Here is a 23,805-nt window from a genome sequence, read left to right as displayed (position 1 = left end):
GAAGCAAACTCTGGCCAAGACTTCACTTCTCAACCGCCCCTGCTGCCTTCCCGCGGGCGAACGCCAGGGCCGAGCCGCGCAACCCGACACCCACCCGAGCCAATCGGCGACAGCACAGGGCGGGAGGGGGCGGGCCAGAGGGAGGCTCCGCCTATCCGAGAGCTCGGGGGGCGGGCCAGGCCTGGGCCGTCACTAGGAGTTAGAGTGAGCCCGCACCGCCCCTCGCCGCCCGCCCTCCCCCACCCCTCGGCTGTACACGCAGCCCGCCTGATTTGCCCGCGCTTGGGAAGTGCCTCTTGCGCTCACCGCCGACGGCGGGAGGAGAGGGGAACAGCTGGGGGAGGTGGTGAACATCTAGGGGATCGGGGGTGGGGTAAGGAGAAGAGGTGGCGCAGGAAGACAGAACTGTGGGCGTGTCGGGTGGGAGGACTGCGGGGGTCGGAGGTAGGGACCGGGGCTGGCCGGGGTGATGGGGACGAGGGGAGCAGGACCGCCAGGAGGGGAGAGGGTTATTGGCGAAGAAGAACACCGGAGGGGACGGAGAGCGGAGAGGTACGAAGGGAGAAGGAGGGCGGAGAGCCAGTCTGGGTGGTGAAAGGTTGCCGAGGCGGGGGCAGGGGCACCTGAAAACAAAGGTGAGCGGGAGGTTCCGCAGGTGAGGAGGCTTAAGAGGCCAAAAGAGTAAGGGAAAAGGACGTCCAAAGCGAGGCAGGACATACTCCAGGGGTAGAAAGAGATCCTAGAAAAGATGGGGAGTGGGGACAGTTTCCTTCCAAACTCTCATTCCTCCCCTCCCCCCAAAGATAAAAAACAAACGCTTGTCCTTTGACCCAGTTGAGCTGTGCAGCTGCAAGATCCCAGATGAGACAAATACCGTGTTACACCCATGCTATTCTGTGGTGAAATTCTTCAAAGTGTGTTGCTCAACTATAGTGTAAGTCCGTCGTGCCATGAACGCCCCCGTCCCCGGGAGGTGAGGTCCTTCCTGGGATTAATCCCGTCACCCACCGGGCCAGCAGCAAGTCAGAAAGAGGCCCGATCCTGGCACCGAGAAGGAAGGTGATCTGGGGGCGGCAGGTAAGGCCCCGCCCCCTTCGCCATCACCTGGAGGGAAGGTGCCAAGGGCTGAGCTCCGGCGCCCACTGGCCGGTCTCGGCCTCGGGGCGGGGCAGGAGCCCGACCGCACCAGTCTCCCGGCTAGCTCTGCGGGCCGACTCGCTCGGGAGCGCAGGTGAACCGCTCAGGCCTGGCCGCCGCCCTCCGCGCGCCGGGGGCGGGGCCCGTGGGCGAGGCTCCGAGGCGGAGTCTCCACGCCCCGCCCAGTGGCCGGGCCCTGCCGCGCCGCTGCGGCTCCTCCTCCTTCCTTCCGTCCGCGCTCCTCCCGTCAGTCCTTCCTTCCTGCGGCGCCTGCTCGCTTCGAGGTATGGGGCAGCGCCTCCGGCCAGCCAGCACCACCTGAGGATCCCGGAAGTCGCCCCCGCCATGGAAGACGACCAGGAGCTGGAGAGGTAACGGCCGAGGAGGGGGGCGGGAGGAGCTGGCCGCGCCCTGCGCCGGGAGCCCGTGGCCGACCGGGGCCTTAGCCTCCGCGGCCCGGCCTGGCAGCGAGGGCCTGGCTGGGAGGACAGTCGAGGAGGGAGCAGTGGGCGCCAGGGCGGGGAGAGGGGCCCCGATCGGGAAGGGAGGGGGGGACACCTGGGTTGCTTGAGTGGAGACTCTCAGTACACTCGATATCAAGGAGGGAACACGAGTTATGAGACCAGAGTTAAGCTCCCTAACTGCCCACCCCCATTTGGAACAGGAAGAGCAAATAAAGCTAACGTGCACCAGGCCACTGTTCCCCGAGCGATGGGGGTGGTGTGTTGGTCGGGCCCACGTCCCTCCTCTGTGCCGAGCGCTAATTGATCCACTCTGTGCGCTGAGCGCTTTCTCCCTCCTGCTTGGTGCTCTTCTCAGACTTTCCATTCTAATTTCCTTACCTCCTGCAAACGGAAGCCCTAGTTGGCCCTGCACGTTGATGATCTTTAGTTTCTATTTTTATTATAATCTGCGCTTTTCCACGCCTTTCAACTTCCTTTTCATCCTTTAGCAATAACCACCCTATTCTAATCCTATTCCTTTCTTGTGAGCCTACCAAAAGAAAATTTTAGCAAACTTTTTTGTTTTAAGGACACTCCCCTTGTGGCCATGTGGACGGCCAAATGGAAGAGGGAGAAATTGGAGGCAATAAATTATTGACTGGTAGAATACGTGGAGGCAGGAAAATAATAAGGGCTAATGCTAATCGTTCTGTGTAATTGGAGTGCATTAGAGTAATAACATGTTGCAATTGTGATATAGTAGATGAAAAAAAGCTAGTTACAAAACCGTATTCAGTGTGATCTCATTTTTATAAAAAATATGTGTGTAGAAAAATATCTGGATTGAAGACCCCAATGGCTGAAGGCGAGAGGAAGACAGCCCTGGAAATGGTCCAGGCAGCTGGGACAGATAGACACTGTGTGACATTTGTATTGCACGAGGAGGACCATACCCTAGGAAATTCTCTTCGTTACATGATCATGAAGAACCCGGAAGTGGAGTTTTGTGGTTATACTACAACCCATCCTTCAGAGAGCAAAATTAATTTGCGCATACAGACTCGAGGTGCCCTTCCAGCTGTTGAGCCCTTTCAGAGAGGCCTGACTGAGCTCATGAATGTCTGCCAGCATGTGCTTGACAAGTTTGAGGCCAGCATAAAGGAATATAAGGATCAAAAAGCCAGCAGAAATGAAGCCACATTCTAGTCCCTTATGCACTATACAGGGAGGACTGACCACTAGGATATTCTATTCGTGCTCTTGCAAAACCCAGAAGTAAACGTTTGTGATTACATGATCTGTCCTGCAGAAAGGCCTGCTTCTAGCTCTTAACCCGTTTCAGCTGTTGGAGTCCCTGCAAGAAACTGTATTCTTCTAATAAATTCCCTCTTTTATTTAAACTGATTTGAGTGCTTCTTGTTCCTTTGTCCTCGAGGTTGACTATTTTAGGTTTTTGTGGGGTTTTTTTTCTTTTAATTGAACCAACATTGAAAGTGAGGAAACTATGAGATAATCAGAGGCCTAGACAAGGACTTTGATCAAGGGAATTGAAAGGAATGTGTATGCACACCTGTGATTGGGGGCGAGGGAGAGATGCAATAGAGCATGAGCCCAGATAGGCTGTGGATAGTCTAGACAAGAAAGGTGGGAGTGAAGGGAGGACTTGGCCTCTTCCTAGATGTTTTTAGTAATTCATGAGACAACTGCATCCTTTGCTATGACTGGTAGATTGGGCAAGGGTGGGAAATAATTTGAAAGAATTGTGAGAATTCTGGTTTCACATGAGAATGTTAGGTGGTATCAGGCTCCATCTTTATGGTAGCATTTATAAGACAGATACCAGTTCAGTGCTCTAATTTCAGGATGCTAATATATTAAAGAAGGAGAAAAGTGGGATGACCAGATAATATTTTCAGTCCTTGGGTAGGTATCTCAGTATAGCCCAGGGTTACATTAAAAGGAACAGTATTTGAGAGAAAGTAAGGACAGGGAAGAGGAAACTTGCATGTGGGGAAAATGATTTTTTTGGAAAACCTAAAATATTCCTAAATCACACTTAACAGCTGCCCTGTGTACCTCTTTAGCCTTGTGTCTCATACCTGTCCTACCCCCACCTGACTCTTAATTCACCCTTAATATCTGTCAGCCTTTGAACCTGAGCACCCCCACCCCCCAGTACCCTGAGGGGGGAATCTGCTTTAGGTACGGAAGCAGAGAGGACCTTCCAGAGATCACAGGAAGAGAAGGAGCTGGCTGTGCAAAAAGAAAAGGCATTCTGGGGGGATAGCACTTGCAAAAGTCCTGAAGCAGAACACTGGTGGTGTGAGGAAATAAAGGTCTTGAAAGATGTGCATATCTGTAGCAGGGCCAGCAAGGAGGAGAAGGGCCTACGATAGACTCCACGGGAAGAGCTCTGGTGTGGGAAGGACTTTGGGAAGTACAATGGGAAGACATCTGAATAACTGATCACAGCGTGTTGTAATGGATTGTAGAGAGGCCAGGGTAGAAGCAGATAAACTGTAAGAGCTGAAGTGGCCTGGAAGGGCCATAAGCTAGTGATGGAGAAAAGATTGTGGATTTGAGATACGTTGGAGAGCCAAACTGGCACAGATTGGTAGACCTCAGGAATTGGATGTGGAAGGTGAGGAAAGAGAAGGGTGACTCCTATCGAGGTATGGGGCGAAATTACTGACACGGGAAGCCTGGTGGGGGGTTGGGGGGATTGATTGGGAGGTAGAGAAGGTGACTGAAATCCAAAGTTCCCTGTTGAATGAGGTAATCTGTAGACAGGAGTTGGAGGCCATGAAAGAGATTTAAATAGAGATAAACTTCGTGAGTTCTTGCCATAAAGATGAAGTAAATCCGTAGAAACTGGAATGTGATTAAGAAGAGGGCTTGGGACTTTTCCCTGGTGGTCCAGTAGTTCAGACTGCATTTCCACTGCAGGGGACAAGGGTTGGATCCCTGATCAGGGAACTAAGATCCCACATGCCGTGTGGCAAGGCCAAAGAATTAAAAAAAAATGTTTAAATAAATAAAGAAGAGGGGCCAAGCCAAGCCTTGAATAAGCTCAGTATTTAAAGGTTGGGCAAAAGAGCAACCAATGACGTGGTGGGAAAGTCTGTAGACAGTCGAGTTGTGGAAGCCAAGACTTTCAAAGAGGGGAGAATGATGCATGAGTCACATGAGGACAGAAAAATATGGGTTGGAATTAACGGGGAGGTTGATGGGCAGCTGGCAGCCTTAGTTTAGGGCCTAAAAAGGCTAAGCATTAACACTCGTACAAGAAGAATGGCTTAGTTTGGGTTTTCCAATAATGAAAATATACTGTAGGACGTCGGAGACTAAATTAAGTGGGAGGAGGAATGGATGGGGAAAGATCAAAGTTACGGGGCAGGGACAGGGAGTATTTTCCCAGGGTAATAGTAAGAGAAAGCCAATGTCAGTGTGAGGACATTAGCACTTGAAGATGTAAGGAAGTCCTAAAGGCATAGTGGTAAACAATCAAACACTTGTTTGCCTCTTCTACAATTCTGCCTATGAGTAGTTCGGTGGTGATAGGAAACAGGATTATTTAAATGAAGTTCAATGCCTATGAACCAAGACCTGTCAGGAGATGAAAGCCAAGTTTAATTAGTGGACATAACAGTGTGGAATGGTGATAGTAGACTGGAGTTATCAATAACAGTACACCCACTGGTGGAGATGCACCCACTGGTGGCCACGTGCCATATCTCATGGCTTCATTGCTCCTAGAAGGATTTATTGTCACTGATGATGTGGCATGCAGTCTTGAACCTGTTTAGTGTAGCCGTAAACTCAGGAACATACAAAACACCTTGACAAGGCAGACGTGTGAAAGGAAAAAACAGGGCAGGGCAGGCAGGATAACCATGAGTCACTGAGGTGTGGGAGGAATCTTTGCAAAAAGTCTGCAGGAACCTAAGGGAAGGCAGAACTGGTCAATGAAAAAGTGAGGGAGATAGAGAAGAATCATACATTTATTTATATAAACTGAAAAAAACTTGATCAGTGTCTGATTTGCTAACAGCATTTCACTCTAAATATCAATGGTTCAGGCTCAGAAATTCTGTTCAGCTATAAAGTACTGTGCCTTTTAAAGAGCCAGTTATTAAATAAAATGATTTTATATATCAAAGGCTTTTAATATATAATCATTTGAGTACTTGCCTAGCACTTCCCATTTTCAAAGCACTTTACAAACTATTTATAAATTGCATATAGCTGTGACATCTAAGTGTTCTAATTAGTTGTTATAATGCATAGGGGTCTACAAAATCTCTGTGGAGGTGAAAAGGTGTCTACATAGAAAGTGGTCCTATCAGTGTCATTCTGAACCGAAGAGTTGTCTTGCATTTCCGGAAATACGAAAGCACACCAAATTCTACGGCCCACCACCCCCCACCCTTCTTTTTTCCCTTAAACATGTTATTAAGACTATAGGTAGACAAAGGTCATCTTTTCCGGTTAGGAAAATTCAGAGTCAGAGACAGTCTTTGTACTATCCTTCAAACTGGGCTTCTAGGCAATTTGCCCAGATCCACCGGTCTGCTTTCAGGTACTTATTAAGACCCCAAATCCAGCCCTTTTGTGCTCAAATTCTTAACATTGGTTTTTCTTTTGCCATTTGAAAATTTATAAATTACAGTTACTGTGTGGTCTGTATTATTTTTTCATAATGAAATTCCTTCCAAATCTAGATTTTTGGATCTCTGTACAGCACATATGTACCTAGTAGTGGTAACAGTCCTGAGACATGTGGACATAAGAGAATATGAGTCTGTCCTAAAAAGCCCTCTGCTTTTGGAGAGGGCAGACAAGAGCTGTACACATGAAAAAGGTATCAGATTGCATTTACGACCAAGTGCCCTGATGTGCAGTGTAGGGTATTATCTGCTGAACACAAAATGGAATTGGCGAGGGACACTCTTGTAGCAAAGATTGTTTCATGCGCACCCACTCTGCCAGCCACTGTCCTGGGCTCTGGAGAGAGAAAACCATCGGGCAGCCTGCCTTCCAGTAATTCATGGAGTACTGAAGTAGGCAAACTTATAAGAGAAATAGTGTTCCAGGATAAATGGTTTCCTTTTTCCCGGTGTAAAGAAGCCATTCGAGATTCTCGAGCTAGGGAATGCCATAAAGGTTTCGCTTTTTTGTCCTACACCTGTGCAGAATGAATGAGTGGAATGAAATGTCGGAAGATAGCTGGGAGTTAGGGGGCATTTGTAACAGTCCAGGTGTAATGTAAGGGGGCACAGTTGTAGGCGTGGAGGTAAAAGGATGGATACTAGAAACCTGCTGGAAAAAAATAACTTGGAGGCAGATTCTCTGTAGGGGTACAGGTGAGAGAGGTGGAGCAGGACCCCACATCCATGACTTTCACAGCCCTTTGTTTTCCTACCACTCCCTTGCAACCAAAACCAGTAAGGCAGGATTTACCATCTCCTCTCCTAAACCTGTCCTTGATAATAGGAGTCCACCCTTACCACCTTCCCCTACCTGGTGAGAATTCACATCTTTAACAAGGTCGAGACTCCAGGGCTACAGATGTGGAAAGTGGGGGTGGGGAGAGGACATGGGGCAGTGAGCTGACCGGCCCTTGCTGCCCTCTGCCTGCACCAAGTGGCTCTCCTCAAAGGGAGCATCGAATTCATTCATTCGTTTGTTCGGCAAAATCACTGAGCACACGCTAGATGCAGGCACGGTTTAGGTACTAGGGGGACAGCAGGGAACGAGTTGCCCCACGTGCAGTCTATTTTCTAACAGCAGAAGTAGAAAACAAACAAGTGTATAAATATCAGAAGTAGAAAACAAACAAGTGTATAAATATATAATGTAATTAAGGTAGTGATGTAAACAGGAAGTAAAAGAATCATGGGGTTTGAGAAGGCACGAAGAGTTTGATTAGTTGAGGAGGGCTTTTCTGAGGAGGTGACATGTGAGCAGAGAAAAGAGAGAGACCAAGGAAAAATGAGAACATGCTAAGAATTTTCTAGAAGATAAACTTAGATTACTGAGCAACGAAAAAAGCAAAATGATGAACCTTTTTAAAGGAATAAACTTTCAGCCTTGTATGTGTGTGTAGTTTTTATTAGTGCCTAAATTCATATCATGTGTCTTTAATCTGTATATGTACTTACCTAATAATTATAATAAAGAATTTTGAGTTATTGTGCGGGGCAGTAGGATATTGTAGGAGTTTGGGATTGGCTAATAGATGTATGTGTATTAGGAGAGTTGATCTTACTTTTGTTTTTGGTATTTTTGAAAGAAGCATATCTTTCTTAGAAGCAGAAGTGGTTGTGCCTGGGATCCTGCACATCTTTTCAGGCTAAATAACTGATAACTGCGAGGCAGTATCGTGTAGGAGTTAAGAGCTTGCACTGTCAGAATCACACTGCCTGAGTCTTGGTCTTTGTGCTAGACTTTTTAGCTATGTGACCTTGGACAAGCTGTCTGACCTCTTTGTGCCTGAGATTCTTCATCTGTAAGGTTGGGATAACAATAATACCATATAGGGATGTTGTAACTCTTAATTTAGACAGTATAGCCAAAGTGCTTAGGGCAGTATCAGGCCCATATAGCATGCTCTCAATCAAGGTTAGCTATTAATGTTATTACTATAATATCCTTAATTGTGTTGAACAAGCTGGTTTCATTCATATTTCTTCTAGGTGAAAACTTGAAAACAAAAACCTTAGTGCCCTCTGTTTTTTGTTTTGTTCTGTTTTCTCTGGCTAAATGCAGCACTATAATATAAATTTATGGACCCCTGTATGTAAGGTTATCAGTCTGCTAAAGCCATTGCTTTTTTAAAAAGATAGTTTAAAATAGCACCCCTAATGTAACTGAATATAGATAAAAATCAAAGATAAATGGATTGTGTTTCTCCTCTTTTCACAAAGAGATTAAGATTCTGATGGAATATTCATAGTCTTCCTCAAGCTTCAAGACAAAGGTTAAGTAGGAAGGAAAAGCAAGTTCTATATATAGCACATGGATACCTGCTTGGGTATCAGGTATCTGAATACTGATAGGAGCTCAGGGCTCAAGCTATGTCAGCTAAGCATAAAACTGCATAAAATAGAATATATTGGTATTTTACCTACTGATTCTCAGTAACTTCCAGGTTTGTTATGTAAGGCTCTTAATAAATGTCAAAAAGAAGAGCTACCTGTGTGCTTTTCTAAGTTTACCATGCTGACTTGGGTCAGACCTCAGAGCAACTGTAGATGCCTCAAACCGATTCTCTCAAAAGGGCTCCTAGAGAAAATCAAGCTGCCCAGAGCATCTAATCAGACAGGGGCTGGACCAGTTGGCTTAACAACACTTTGGAGTTTGGAGGGGTTTTTTTTGGGTTTTGGTTTTTCTTTTTTAAGGGTGAAAGAGGCTTTCTTTCTAGGGGCCTCTTTCAACAGTACTGTGTAGAGGGGAAGTGTAAGGACTCCGAAGGCAGAGGGCCTGGTTTGAATCTCCGCTTTCCTGCTTCCTAACTTGCAAATGTGAGAGAGCCACTCAGCCTTTCTGAGCCTCAGTTTCCTTATCTATAAAACTGAGCTGATACTAATACCTACTTTATAGGGTTACTGTGAAGAATAAACGCAATAAAGCACTTAGCACGATTCCTAGTACACTTAAGTACTCAAACATTAGCTCTTACTGTTATTGTTGTCATGTTGGCGCTTGCTTAAGGCAGTTAGTGGGGGCTAGAGCAGCAGCCTTCTAGGGCTGGGTGCTTCTCTACCCGTGGGGGTCTCTGCCTGTCTCTTCTTTCTGCATCGCACTGGCCTTCGCACTTCTTTCAGACTTGCCCAGCTTGTTCCCGTTTCAGGGCCTTGGCGCTTGCCCTTGATGTCCCCAGCCCCTCTCCCCCCCGCATCTTTACATGGCTGTCTCTTTCCAAGGTACTTACTCAGAGGCCATCCTTGACCACTGTGTCAGTTACCCGTTGCCGTATACCAAATTGTCCTAAAACTCAGCAGCTGAAATCAAAAAACATTTCTCACCGTTTCTGTGGGTCAGGAATCTGGTTGGAGCTGAGCTGGAGGAATCTGACTCAGGACCTCTCACAAGGCTGCAGTCAAGGTGTCACCTGGGCTGCAGCTGTCTCCAGGCCTGAATGGGGGTGATGGGCTTCCAAGCTTGCTCACATGGGACGGCCTCACGCCATGGCTTCTGGCTTCCCCTAGAGCAAGAGATCCAGGGAAGAGGGAGAACGCAAGATGGAAGCTCAGTCTCTCTATACCCTCATCTCAGCAGTGACAGTCCATCACGTCTGCCCTGCTGTGTCTGTCAGAAGTGAAGGGAAGGGGTTGTACAAGGGCAGGAATGCCAGGAGGTGGGGAATCCTTAGGACCACCTCAGAGACTGCCTAACCCCAGATAATACGTGTGCCGACAGCCAGACCTCCATCGCTTTCTGTCCCCTGACTTGGTTTCATTCCTTCAGAGTCCTCACTGTTAACTGACGTTAATATTATGTATTTATCCATTTATTGTCTAACTCCACTTGAATGTAGGCTTTCAGAGGGCGAGGGCTTTGTCCTTGTTTGCTTTTGTATCCCCAGCACTTAAAACCATGCCAGGCACGCAGTAGGCTCTTGTCAGTCCTTAGTTGATGAACGAATGAATGACTGTGTGTGCGTGATTGAGTGTCAGTGTCTAAGCATGGCTGCCACGGCAGGGAGGGAAAACTGCAGTTGCACTGACATTATTTTGTACACTTATCAGCTGACACTTACACACTCAGCCACCACAGTAATAAGCTCCGAGGAGAAAAGGGCTTCTTGAGTGGGGCAAGGAAGCATGCCTGTCCTGTGGCTTCAGTGGGAGGAACAGCTGAGGTGATGAGCGTCATGGAGCACCTCAGTGAAGGTGGCCATACCTTATACTCCATCTCACTGATGTCTTCTCTATATTGCCAAGAGCCCTGGATACGGACATCCCTTACCACCTCTATCCCATGCAACATTTGTTATCTTTTCTCCTATTGGTCTAAAATAAAAGGCAGCACATCTCCCACTTAAGGGTGCTCAAAGGACATTTTGATTTTGCAGTAACAACTATACGGAAGGGTGATATGCATTATCCTGGGGATCTTGTCCCCACAGAATTCTAGTGGAACAAACATGGTAGAATTATTATTTTGGGTACCACGAGGTGGAATTCCAAGGATGTGATTCTAAGGCGTGCTGTTTTGTCAATGCCAAATACTACATCCGTTTCCTGGCCAGCTGTCTGATAAATCTATACCGTTTATTACAAGTAGCCTTGCTTTGGAAAAATACAGAATATATGTATTTTTTTTTCAGCAGTTATTCTAAAGTCCTGCCATGGACCAGGTACACTAGGGATACAAAGATGAATCTCCTTTGGTTCCTGCCTTCACAGAGTTTGCAACCAGCGTAGACCAAAGAGCTGTGTATTTCAGGACTAAAGGAAAGGTGTCATTTCTTCTAACTTGTCCACCTTGTTCAAAACCATAGTCCCTCCCCCAACATCCACACCCTGCAGTATTTTTTTAAATATAGCCCTATTGAATTCACCTATTCGTTGCATTTATTCTATATTATCTATCCCTCCCCCACCCCTGCCACACACACATACTATAACATAAGCTTCATGAAGGCAGAGACTTTTGTCTGTGTGTTCACCGATGTCTCTACAGCCCCTGGAGCAGTGCCTGAAGCATAGTAGGTGTTCAAAAAATATTTATCACATGAATGAATAGAAGATGGACACTCTGTATTTTTTAACTGAATATCCTAAGAGCTGAATTTGAATTTGTAATGCTGAAATAACTATAAGCTTTGGGGTTGAAAACCACAAGTTTGTAGTTAGTTGTATGTCTTTAGCTGCATACTCTGTCCACATGGAGATGACAACATGCTGGGACCCACAGGGAGGAGTTCACTAAGCAAAGGTGGTCATGACCAGAGCAGGCAGAGATGGAGTCCCAACCAAGTATCCCGCACAGTAGGAACCACTCACATCTTACACATGTATCGACCAGGTGGTAGGGGAGTCCAGAGAAGTCACCTGAGCTAAGAAAAGTTGGCCATGTTGTTTTATTTGGATCTGAAAGGCCAGAAGTGGTTCCCATTGAGTGCACTCATAGTCATAAGCACTGACCCCCCAAGGCAGCCGCTGTTGACTCTGTGAGCACCTGCTCTACTTCACATACCTACTGTATGGTTTCAGATTTGGGGAGTTCACTGGACAATAATATTTCAAAACATAAAATCTAATAGGGTGAACTGATGTAGAGTCGCATAGGTTTATTTTGCCATTGAAAACGAACTTTGTTTTGGTTGGAAATTGTCAGAAATCCCAGTCTTTCTATGGCCTGATAGCACATAAAGGTCTCCAGTGTGCGTTTTCCAACACCATCAAGCAATCCGTCAAGCAGTGCAATTCTGACACTGTCTGCCCGGAGACAGTATCAGAGCTCACTCGGTCCCACAAGACTGCACCTACCCAACCCCACTTCAGATGCCAGCTGCAAATCCAGGTTGTTTTACCTGTGCTTCTGACCTACTGGCTGTAAACCGGAAGTTCTCATGACCCCATCCCTGGGCCCAGTTAATTTGTTAAGAGTGGCTCACGGATTTCAGAGAAACATTTACTTACTTTTTATCAGTTTATTATAAAGGATACAGATGAACAGCCAGATGAAGAGGTGCATGGGCAAGGACTGTGGGGCGGGTGGGGCATGAAGTTTCCATGCCTTTTCTGGGCAACCACCTCTCCTCAAATCTCCACGCCCTCACCAGCCCGGAAGTTCTCTGTACCCTGTCCTTTTGGGGTTTTATGGAGGCTTCATTACACAGGCATAATTGATTAAATCATTGCCATTGGTGGTAAAACTCAATCTCTAGCCCCTTTCTCCTCCCCAGAGGTCTGCGGATAGGACTGAAAGTTCCAACTCTCTAATCAGCGGTTGGTTATCCTGGCGACCAGCCCCCATCCTTAGGTTACCCAGGGCTTTCCCTAAAATCACCTCATCAAAACAAAAGACAGCTTTATAGCTCTCATCAATTAGGAAATCCCCATGGTTTTAGGAGCTCTGTGTCAGGAATAGGAGGAAAACCAAACATATATTTCTTACTATATAAGTCAGCATATCATAAGACCAAACAGAGAATTAAATGAAGCATTCTATAACTTGACATCCGTTATGCCATTTTTATCACATTAGCTCCACAATAAGATGCACAGACTCTTCAGTTTTCTCTGGGATCCTCAGAGCATTTGGTCCACAACTCTTAATTTCTCACCACCATGCTTGGTAAATTATATGGGATTTCAGAATGAATTTTAATTGGAGCTTAGGTTTCAAGATGAGGATTACGTACCATTGAGATTCCTCATCTAAAGTTATTTCAGATCCTGGCTTGCTTGCTTACTCTGTTCTGCATACTTAAGCATAAATCCTGGTGTTTAGAATACTTAACAGGGTTTTTCTTCAAAAGCGATTAATATTTAATTGGGGATATAAATGTCAATGATCTCATTCCCTGAAGATGAAGAAAAAAGTATAATCAAGTTCAGTGTCTATCAAAGTAAAAGAGTTGGATTTATGTTCTCCATCAGAGCTTGTGATCTAAGCCTTCGGGACTTGGTTCTACAGTTGTTTTCCTGTTTTTTGTTTATTTGTTTTCATGGCAAAGGCTGTACTTTGTCATTAAATGGATGCGGAAAAACGGGGATTCTAGAGCCTTATGATTACAAACTGTTCTGCTGCTGGCACATGAAAAGATGCTCAACAACACGTATCATCAGGGAAATGCAAATTAAAACCACAGTGAGATATCACCTCACACCTGTCAGAATGGCTGTTATAAAAAGACAAGAAATAACAAGTGCTGGTGAGGGTGTGGAGAAAGGGAGCCCTCCCACACTGTTGGTGGGAATGTCAATTGGTGCAGCCACCGTGGAAAACAGTATGAAGTGTCTTCAAAAAATTAAAAAATAGAACTACCATCAGCCCAGCAATTCCACTCCTGGGTATTTATCCAAAGAAAACAAAAACACGAATTCAAAAAGATACATGCACCCCTATTTCATTGCAGTGTTATTTACAATAGCCAAGATATAGAAGCAACCTAAGTGCCCAGCGATAGATGAACAGATAAAGAAGATGTATGTGTACGTGACAGAACATTACTCAGCCATAAAAAAGAATGAAATCTTGCCATTTGCAACAACGTGGATGGACCCAGAAGGTAATATGAAATAAATCAGACAGAGAAAGACATACGGTGTGAAATCACTTATGTGGAATCTAAAAAACAGAACAAATGAACACACATAACTAAACAGAAACAGAGTCATAGATAGAGAGGAAAAACAGATGGTTGCCAGAGAGGAGGGAGCTGGGGAAGGGAGAGAAATAGGTGAGGGAGATTAAGAGGTACAAACTTTTAGTTACAAAATAAATGAGTCAGGTACGAAATGTACAGTGTGGGGAATATAATCAATAATTACGTAATATCTTTGTATGGTGACAGGTGACAACTAGACATCATGGTGATCATTTTGAAATGTATAAAAATATCAAATCACTGTGTTTATACCAGGAAATAACATAGTGTTGTAGGTCAATTATACTTCAAAAACAAACAAACAAACTCATAGAAAAGTGACCAGATTTGTGGTTTCCAGAGGCAGGAGGTGAGGAGAGGGGGAACTGGATGAAAGTAGTCAAGGTACAAACTTCTAGTTATAAGATAAATAAGAACTAGGGATGTGATGTACAACACGATCAATACAGTTAACGCTGCGGTATGTTATATATGAAAGTTGGTAAGAGGGTAAATCCTAAAGAGTTCTCATCACGAGGGAAAATGTTTTTTTCTATTTTTTTAATGTTGCATCTATATGAGATGATGGATGTTCCCTGAATTTACTGTGGTCATAATTTCATGATGTATGTGAATCAAATCATTATGCTGCACATCTTAAACTTATATAGTGCTGTATGTCAGTTATATCCCAATAAAACTGGAAGGGAAAAAAAAAAAAAAAACGATTCTGCTGAAAATGTCAGTCTTTAGGAGTATCAGCCTGCAGGTGCGCCACTGCCTGCTGCCCAGACTTGCAGCAAGCACGCCAAAGGTTCCCCTTCTGTTTCCTTGTTGTAATCAGCTGGTCGCCATCTGAGAGCAGTGCGCTTCAGAACAAGCCCGGACGTGAAGAATCCAGCTAGGCTTACTGCTAGGCTTATTCCTAGCCAGAAGCAGACACGCAACTGTGACTGTGAAGTAAGAAGACCAGGCAGGTGGACAAACCAGTTTACACCTCCTTCAAGGCAGATGGTGTTTCCCCATTTATAGAGAAAGAAACTGAGGCCTGGAGAAGTTAAGTAACCGCCCTAAGGCTGTACGGCTAGCGAGTGGAATGAACCGAAGACAGCCCGACCCCTGAGGTTCGGCTTTTATGTCCATGATGTTGCCTGTGTTACCCCCTGCAGGAAGACAGGAAAGCTTTGCCAGAGCGTGTGCTCCAGAGAGTTCAGTTTGAGAGACAAAACTATTGACCCGTAATCCTTGTTTATTTCTAAATTCAGGCTGAAACATGTTGGAAATGGGACCGTTTTCTATAAAACTTAACCATGAAAAGAGTCACTGAGTTACAGACTATCTGGTCAAGAACGTAGATATAGGCTTACTAATAGTCGCTTCATGAAGATATCATTTTCCATATTATTAAACTTCATTGGCATCATCTTTAAGTACGTTAACTTTTTAACCGATGTTATGCCAAAGCAGCACTTGATCATCCTCAAAAGGTAGAAGACATCTTTCTGGACGGGATAAAGTAAGGGTGTGTGTGAGCAGAGAGGACTCAGAGATGTCCAGGTCAGATCAGGTGTCCCCTGATGGTTTGCCCCTGGACGAGGCAGCCTCCCTTAGCCTTAGTGGTCTAACACATACAAAGGGGACAATAACTGAAAAGGTTCTTCTGAGGGTCAGTGAGATCGTATGTTCTGCTCTTAATCACTGTGCACATGATACATACTATTATATGGTATTTTTGTGTTTTAGTTAACAATATAACAATCGATACTATAGACCCATTTAAAATTTTTCGTAAGATAATACATTTGTTCAGTGCTTTATAGCTACAAAGTAATTATATATATGATTGTGTTTGATCCCCATACAAACTCTGAAAGGGTAGTAGAAATACCTTCATTTTATAGATGGTGTAACCAAGATGACAAGAAAAATCACAGAGTCAGTAAGGGCAGAACTGGGATCATCCTCTCTCCACTGCACTGTGGCCGCTTCCTCATTTTCCTAAGGTGACTTGAACATGTCCTTGGTTCAAACCTAGGAAGTGGGAACTGCTGGATCCCTCTTCTAAGAGAATCAAGAGATGTGGTAGAGAATGTATAATAGTAGAACAAGTATCAGGTAATTCTACTCAGTCTGAACTTTTCAGGTGAGAGATTCTGCTCTCAAGCTTGAACTTTCCAGAGCTTGTCCCTGTATTGGTCACATCCACCAGGAAGTTGCCCAGCTGCTGACTCTGCACAGAGCAGACCTAGTTCCCGAATGAACACAACTCTCTGAAAAGCCAAAGAGCCGGGACTACTGGCTTTCTTTTTGTGCATATGAGATAGGACGCTTTCTTGTAATTCGTTTCTGATCATGTATTTCATAGGTCATGGGAGGGAATTCTGTTCTGACTGGGGCTCTGCCCATCTCCCTGTCATTAGATACAGGAAATTTCCTCTGACTTAACCATAGGAAGATAGAATTTCCTTTATATTATTTGCACTGATAAATAACCCCTCAGCTTTTCCTCAAAACAGAATTATGCAACAGATAAAAATTAACATTCTGCAAGTTTTTCTTTACAGTATAAATGAAAAGAGGAGATACTGAGATTAAAAAAAGTTTTGTTTTGGCAAATTCAGATACCTAAATGAACACCTGTCCCTCCTAAGAAACATCAATGCAAAGAAAGCCCTCTGTACCTCTCATCTTTTTCAATCCTTGCAGTGCATCTGTGAGCCGGGGCTCAGTCTCATTTTACGGAGAGGAAACGTACTCAGAGAAGGTACTTAACTTGTCCAGAGCACCCAGGTGGCTAGTGGTGCTGGCTCCCACTGTCCCACACTGTTCTCCAACATGAAACACAGTTTCCATAGTAAAAGCTTTTGATCTATCCTGCTTTGAAGTTAATAATTTAGGTACTTTTAAATAGGTTTTCATTTTTATATGATTAAGCAATTACAGCAAGTGACTTCAAGTAACATTTTCCAGGCTGAGTGAGTTTCAGTTACACTACCCCTGAACGGAGCCAGGACCCAGTTTCCCGTAAACCATCACTGGGTGGGGTCTTCTAGTGTGATTCATAACACAGTTGTAGACACACTATGGTGCTGGTCCTTGCAATGTTATACTCCAAAGGTAATGACCTTGGGCTGAAGTATCATAATTATGGTCTATCCCCTCCTAATTTCTCCCCAGGATGACTGAAACATGCCATCCAGGTTCTGGCGGGGGGTGGGGTGGGGGAGAAATATAATTGTGAATTAAATGTTCCCCCCCGCCCCCCCAAAAAAGTCAGGTAACTATTTAGTTTAAGGCAAATTATTAACCTCTCTAAACCATAATTTCCTTGGCTTTATATGATAATGTTAAATTAGATGACCTCTAACAGGAAACTTCGCTTACATTTTCATAATATAGTATTATATTTAATGGATCTTTACCTGAACATTTTAATTCATTTTGGTTTCTTTCCTTGCCTATTATAGTAAAAAGAGCCTTGTAAATACTTGGATTTGAGGCCTCTCTGGGAACACTGAATGTGTAGGAATTAATACAGAAGTTTAGCATATGGCCCGATTTCTATCAAGCAAATGCTAAGGGAGAATTGTGAATTTAGGGGGTTGATATTTCAAATGAGCCGTGAAAGTGTGGTCCTGAACATTTGTATTGAAAACGCAGTGCCCTTTTTTTGTGAGCCTATTATCACACCTTGGGAGCAGGCCAAATGATGCTGTTTGTATAATCAGCACGATCTGTTTCTCCGAATTTTCCCTGCTGTCTCGGTTGGGTACCTATTCCATTTTTAACACAGTTCTGAACTCTTCATTAGCACTGCTCCATCCAGTTAAACTGCAGCTGCTGTTCCACCCCTAAGGAAGGGTGGTATTTCAGTAGCAGACAAGATGATTCTAATATGTGCAGCTGCTTCAAGCACAGCAGTGAAAAGGGACAGGAGAGGATTGTGTTGTGTCTTGATATTTCGTGAAAGGTACAGTGAAACATCGGCTCCAGAACGTGCTTCCATATTTCCCTTCTTGGCTAACACCACCACTTGTAAGTAATTTACAAGTCAGAATAATGAAGTGGGACTTCAGAGTTCACTAGTTCTTGACTGTCTTGCAGCTGGTTTCTGATGCCCAAATCACCAACTGTATTATCCTCTCTGGATTCTTTCTTTTGGCAGTTGATGTACTGTTTGCATGGTATGATATAAACCTAAAGATAGGATCAATCAGTAATGGAATTTTCCATGCTTTGGGCTTTCCTCCTGTAGCGTTTAGTCCCCATGTGCTGGTTCCTACCCTTGGGCCATCTCTGCAGCCTTTCTAGTGGTCCCTCCTGTGCTGTTGAATTCAGCGTCTGTAAGGATGTTTGCACTGCAACAGAGTCTATGACTTCTGCCAGTTACGAGGGAAGCATCTCGGGTCTTTATAAGTAAATGTAAAGCCTTGCTTGCACAGTTGTGCAGTTTCGGCTGACTTGTTCCTTGAGCCATCTAAGTTCAGCAGAACTTTGAACTTTTATAAACATTCTCCTCAAAGAGACACTACTCCCCAAGTCTGTGTGTGTCTAACTGCTCAATTCTATTAACTACATTATAGCAATGTAGAATTTTTTCCCCAAAGCACTTGTATTATATTAACTAAGATTTTTTTTTAATTGGAAAATGGGATTGAAAATTGCCTTGTCCTTCTTAAATTCATTGTCATGTGCATTAGCCCCGAAAGACAACTTGAAACTTGACGCTAAAGAGTTTACAGAGTCAAGAATTCACTGGTTGTTTTCAATAAATTATTTTGTATAGTAGATTCTTGTATTTAATGACTGAGGTAGAAAACGTTGTCTGTGTGTATACGTACTATTTTTTTTCAGAAACTCTCCCAGCCAGTTTTGTAGGAGAAACTACCATCCCTCTCAAAGTACCCCTTGATACCTGAAGTGTGGAAGACAGCACACTCCTGGTGCTCAAGATGAGGCTGGGCCTGGAGGTGCATGCAGTGGGGGCTGGGAGGGGCTGCGCCCTCTGTTTCGTCATCTCTCGCCTTGTACTGAGGGGCCCCCAGGCAGCCATTGAACCTGCGCTGGTCGCTAAGGAACACAGGCTTTCTCTTCCTCCCATCTCATTGTGTATTGCGGGACTTCTAAGAATTAGAAGCATCAGTATGTTTCCTTCCTGGGTTCAACACTGCTTAATGCAGCTGAAAGGAAAACACTTTTGAAAGAGCCTGAATTGATTAGGAAATCCTACACATTCTGGAATATTCTATATTTTCCCCATTCCTTGGCTCTTCACTCCAAGTATAGTTTATAATCATTTGATGAATCAGACACTGAGATGCACATGGGGTGGATGGCTTGTTTTCAGCAGACTGCTGCAGCCCTGACACAGCTGAGGGAAACGCCTTCAGCGGGCTGACCAGGCCTTCTGCTGAACAGGCCGTCCTTTGGATGGGGCTGCGATCCAAGAGCTCTGAAGGGTCCTTTAGGACAGTCTGCAGAAACCCGCAGATCTCTGGTATAAAATAAAGCTCTTTTAGGATTAAGAGAGTGATTTGCAGACCACGCGATGGGCGAGGTGGCTTTTCTGGTGTGTGGCGTGTTTACCGAAGGGCAGTGCGCCAGGCGCCAGGCCTCACTGAAGAAGGCTGCGGAGGCGAGCCCTAGAGGCTTTCTATCGCAATGTTTCCTTTTGTTCAATCGTTGTGATTTTTTTCCTTTTTGCATTTCGAACAGCTGTTGGGTAAGAGTTTGAATTTTATAAAGAGATAACAAAATATTTTCACGGAGTAAGAGACCTCAATAATTATTTTGACCTTACATTCTTTGACTGAGTTTACTTCTCCCAACTAATCTTTTAGTAAGGCACGTGTATACTTTATATACTTTTAAACTTAATTGACCTATCAGACAGACACGTTGTTCCTGGCAATGGTATAATTCACAGGCTTTTCTATTTAGAGTTTACTATCTTCTAAGGTAGTTCTCTGCCATCCCCACCCCATCTGCACAGAGTTTTTTCAGTAAGAGATGCTTGTCTTCACAATACACAATTTACCGTGGCACATTTAACTAGGTCCTATAATATGAACTGAAAATGAATCACTGTATTTTCTGTGTGTGTGGCTCCTTAACCGGGATTTAAGAATAAATATTTGTAGAAATACTTACTACTTACTCATTATGAGGTCATTCCTCAGGTGAGGTGTTTTATGACCTGAGAGATAAGGTTTCCCTCTAAGAGCTAAACTAATAGAAGTCAGCCCACGTATTACCTGAAGAAGTCATCTCGCTGTAATAATAACCCACCCTCTGAGGTCACGCAGGATGTGTAGCTGTGGACATTTGAGACTGTCCAAGTCCAGGTGAGGAGACGGGAGTTCTGCCTTCACCACAGCTGTCTTGTCGTGACTGCAAATAATCGCAGTAAAACGTGCTGCCAGCCCTCCCATGGCCTTCCTCTCACGGGGCTCAGCTGTGTCGAGGCTGGGGTCTCGCCTTCACCAGAACTGTAGTGTCAGGGTCAGTTAAAAGTCAACTGCCCGGGTTCACATCCCAGCCCCAGTTTCTTCACTCTTTCTTATTTTCTCCTTATCAATGAAATAGTAGTTACCTAGAGGAGTTGTGAGGATTAAGTGTACATGGCACATAGGTACTGCCGCCATCATTATTTTTCATCATATCCCCAGTGGTGCATATTAAGTGCTTGTTATATCGATATTCAAAGGAGAGTTTCCTTGAACCTGGGCAGCCCCATGTGTCACAAACGTGCAGATCTTCCGTCAGTGCAGTTCCTAGCCCAGGAAACACCCTCCTCTTGTTTTGACCTGCGTCCCTGAATGAAAGGAAACCGTGGGGTCCGTGGCGATGGGGGGCTGTGCCCTGTTGACGTCAGAGCGCACACTGCTTCAGAGTCCAGGAAGGATGTGAGCCGCGCAGTGTTCGGAAGAAAAAAGACACATTAACTTGTCAAAACCTTCTTTTCAGAGTGAGTGCAGGAGGTTTTGCCATAAGGAAATATTGTTTCCCAGCAGAGCTAAGCTTCCTTTGCTTGCTTGTCTCAGGATTTCAGTTCAGCGTTCTGGAGGTTCTCATGACTTAGTTCAGTATGAGGAATAGTTATACTTGGAGACTAACATTTAATGTTAGATCAGATTACTCATACATTTGTATATGTGTAGGTCTTGGAGAACATACAGGAAGTTTGTTACTGATTCACTAATCTACAGGGAAACTTTAAAACATTCAAAATTTAGGTTTTCAGTTTTTTACATTTATGTGAATTTACATTTTGACAATATACTACAATTTGGTCCATGTTGAAGTTACACTTTGTTTTTAATACTTTAGATTATTACAGTCCATAGAACTTACTTCATATGAAAATCTTGATCATAATATGATTAGTGATTTTGCTGAAATAAAGGCAAGAAAATAAATTTTATGGAATAAAGATATATATAAATTTTGTGTGTCTTTATGTATTCATCTAAATATTACCAACCCATTAAGAGAATAATCAATGTGTGCAGGGAGTTAATTCTATTACCTCATATTTCACTAACTTAAATTTTTAAAAATCATAGCTTTGGGCTTCCCTGGTGGCACAGTGGTTGAGAGTCCGCCTGCCGATGCAGGGGACACGGGTTCGTGCCCCGGTCCGGGAGGCTCCCCCATGCCACGAAGCGGCTGGGTCCGCGAGCCATGGCCGCTGAGCCTGTGCGTCCGGAGCCTGTGCTCCGCAGCGGGGGAGGCCACAGCAGTGAGAGGCCCGCGTACCGCAAAAAAAAAAAATCATAGCTTTACACATGTTTTGAAGTACAACTGACTTACAATTTTATATTCGCTTCAGATGTACAACACAGTGATTCTATATTTTTATACATTACAAAGTGATGGCCACGACAAGCCTAGTTACCATCTATCACCATACAGAGTTTACACATTAAAATTTTTATTGTAATGAAGGTGTACTTGTCATGGTAGGAGGAATGAATATATTTTATTTAATGGTTTTTATATGTAACTTAAATATTTAGAAGTATGGTACATCGGCCTGAAAGAAAAGGTGGTTTTATAATATCTATCGATGAGGCGCCGGTGGGGAGATGAGGAAGGGCTGGTGGAGAAGGTGACCTCTGACCTGAGCGTCCGGTGGTGAGGACGTAGCTGCAGGGAGAGCCCTGGGCAGGGTGCAGCCCAGGCAAAGCTTCCCATGCACAGGACGGCAGATACGGTGCTGCCGTCCAGCCGCTGTCCCGGCCAAATTGGGCTTCTGGACTAGCAACGCTACGGCCCACGAATGTGCTGTCTGGCTGCTGTGATAAAAAGACCATGGACTAGGTGGTTTAAACAGGAAGCATTTATTTCTAACAGTTCTGGAGGCGGGAAGTCTGAGAGCCAGTTGCCAGCAGATTCGGTGTCTGGTGAGGGCCCATCTTCTCCCTGTGTCCCCACATGGCAGAAGGGAGGACAGAGCTCTCTGGGGTCTCTTTTATAAGGGCACCAATCACCTCCCCCAAAGGCCCCACCTCCTCATACCATTACATCGGGAGCTAGGATTTCAACATCTAAGTTTGGGGAGGGAGGGACACAAACATTGAGTCCATAGCACTTTCCTTCACCATTTCTCAAGAAAGTATATGTTGAGGTCTTTTTTTGAGCAATTACTTGACATTTAGCTTCTCTGATATTATTTCTTTAAAAATCTCATTCTCTTGTGTTCTTCATTATTTAATTTCTGTTGTTTCATTTTAGTTGCCTTAAATATCTTGCTACCCTTTCACTATAGTGATATAGTTAACTCTCAGTTGATTTATGTGAGTATAAAGGACCACAGACCCAGATAACTCAAAACTAATTTGTTTGACTTTGGATTTTAAGGCGATTTAGCACCAGATTTGTGTTCCCACTCAGGTTTTATTTAAGCTGCTATTACGATCAGTGTACGTTGTACAAGCATGTACCAGCTGGCTAATGGGATGAACAGGCAGGCCTGAAGAAGCTGAGCTAGGATGGAAAATTGGCTGTGGATAATACACACATGGATCATTGAAAATCGATTGTAGCTTGTTCCTGTGCCCAGGAAACTGTCTGGCTTAATGACCTGGCTTTCTGGGACTTCTTGTTTGCACCGGACTGTCTATTCTAATACAATGGATTTGTTTTACAAAGAAACCTTTAAGATGCTTAAAGAATCTAAGCATAAAAATTATGGTACTTAAATTTGTGTCTGCAATTTAATTGTTCAAGTCCTTGTTGTACTTAGTTCTTATATATTCTCCTACTGTTTGCTTTTCCTGTATTTTAATTGCAGTTTACACTTCTGTTTCACAATCTCATTAAAAACTATCTTGTTTCATGATGCCGATGTTTCATAATCTTTGATAATTTAAGTATCTAGCCTCTGTGATAATGTGTGGTAGAAACTGACTTTGTTATTTCCTTACCCGAGAATTCATTAGCGAGAGTTCCCGAAAAAACAACAGAGGCTACAGGAGTGAGGAAAACTACCTGACTTTCTAAATTTTTTTTCCTGTTGATTTTGAAGGTGATGTTGTTATTTCAAGGACAAAACACATGATTGCTACAAGTTGCTTTCCTATTTGGAAGGAAAGCCCTGCAGAAGGAGCTCGTGCAGAGTGTGGGTGGGACACAGCGAATGCCCCACATTCTTAGGACAAAGTCTGAGCAGCCCTCCGTTCCTCTGCCTCTGCAGTTCTCTGAATGAGTGCGGAAGCAGTGGCAGCTCTGTCAGAGCTTTTTTTTTTTTTTCCCCTTTTGCATTTACTTTATTTTTTGCCTTTTAATGATAATGAGAAAAGGGCTCCTCCAGGACTTGTCGTGCAAATGTTTGTGGAGGAGACGGGAGGTATGATAGGAAGATGGAGGGCAGGTACCCTTAAACCCACAGGTCCTTTTGTT

The 23,805-nt window shown here is 44.3% G+C and overlaps 2 protein-coding genes across 2 annotated transcripts in view; both read left to right on the top strand.

Moving 5' to 3' along the window:
* Positions 1 to 1,318: 1,318 nt before the first annotated feature.
* Positions 1,319 to 23,805, top strand: part of LOC114888306 (protein POLR1D-like) — a 42,031-nt gene continuing 19,544 nt past the window's right edge. Inside the window, exon 1 of the mRNA XM_029210395.1 lies at positions 1,319 to 1,508. Coding sequence (XP_029066228.1) covers positions 1,483 to 1,508 — 26 coding nt within the window. The 5' untranslated portion in view covers positions 1,319 to 1,482. The remainder of the gene's footprint in view (positions 1,509 to 23,805) is intronic.
* LOC114888305 (DNA-directed RNA polymerases I and III subunit RPAC2) lies at positions 1,362 to 2,984 on the top strand. Its single transcript, XM_029210393.1, has 2 exons — positions 1,362 to 1,508; positions 2,411 to 2,984. Exons 1-2 carry the CDS (start codon positions 1,483 to 1,485, stop codon positions 2,784 to 2,786), a joined length of 402 nt encoding a protein of 133 aa, XP_029066226.1. The 5' UTR covers positions 1,362 to 1,482; the 3' UTR covers positions 2,787 to 2,984.

Source organism: Monodon monoceros, unplaced genomic scaffold (assembly GCF_005190385.1).
Source record: "Monodon monoceros isolate NGI ecotype Baffin Bay Population unplaced genomic scaffold, NGI_Narwhal_1 Super_Scaffold_8, whole genome shotgun sequence".
Classification (NCBI taxonomy): domain Eukaryota; kingdom Metazoa; phylum Chordata; class Mammalia; order Artiodactyla; family Monodontidae; genus Monodon; species Monodon monoceros.
The sequence above is the reverse complement of the archived record's forward strand: the minus strand, read 5'-3'. Positions and strand labels throughout refer to the sequence as shown.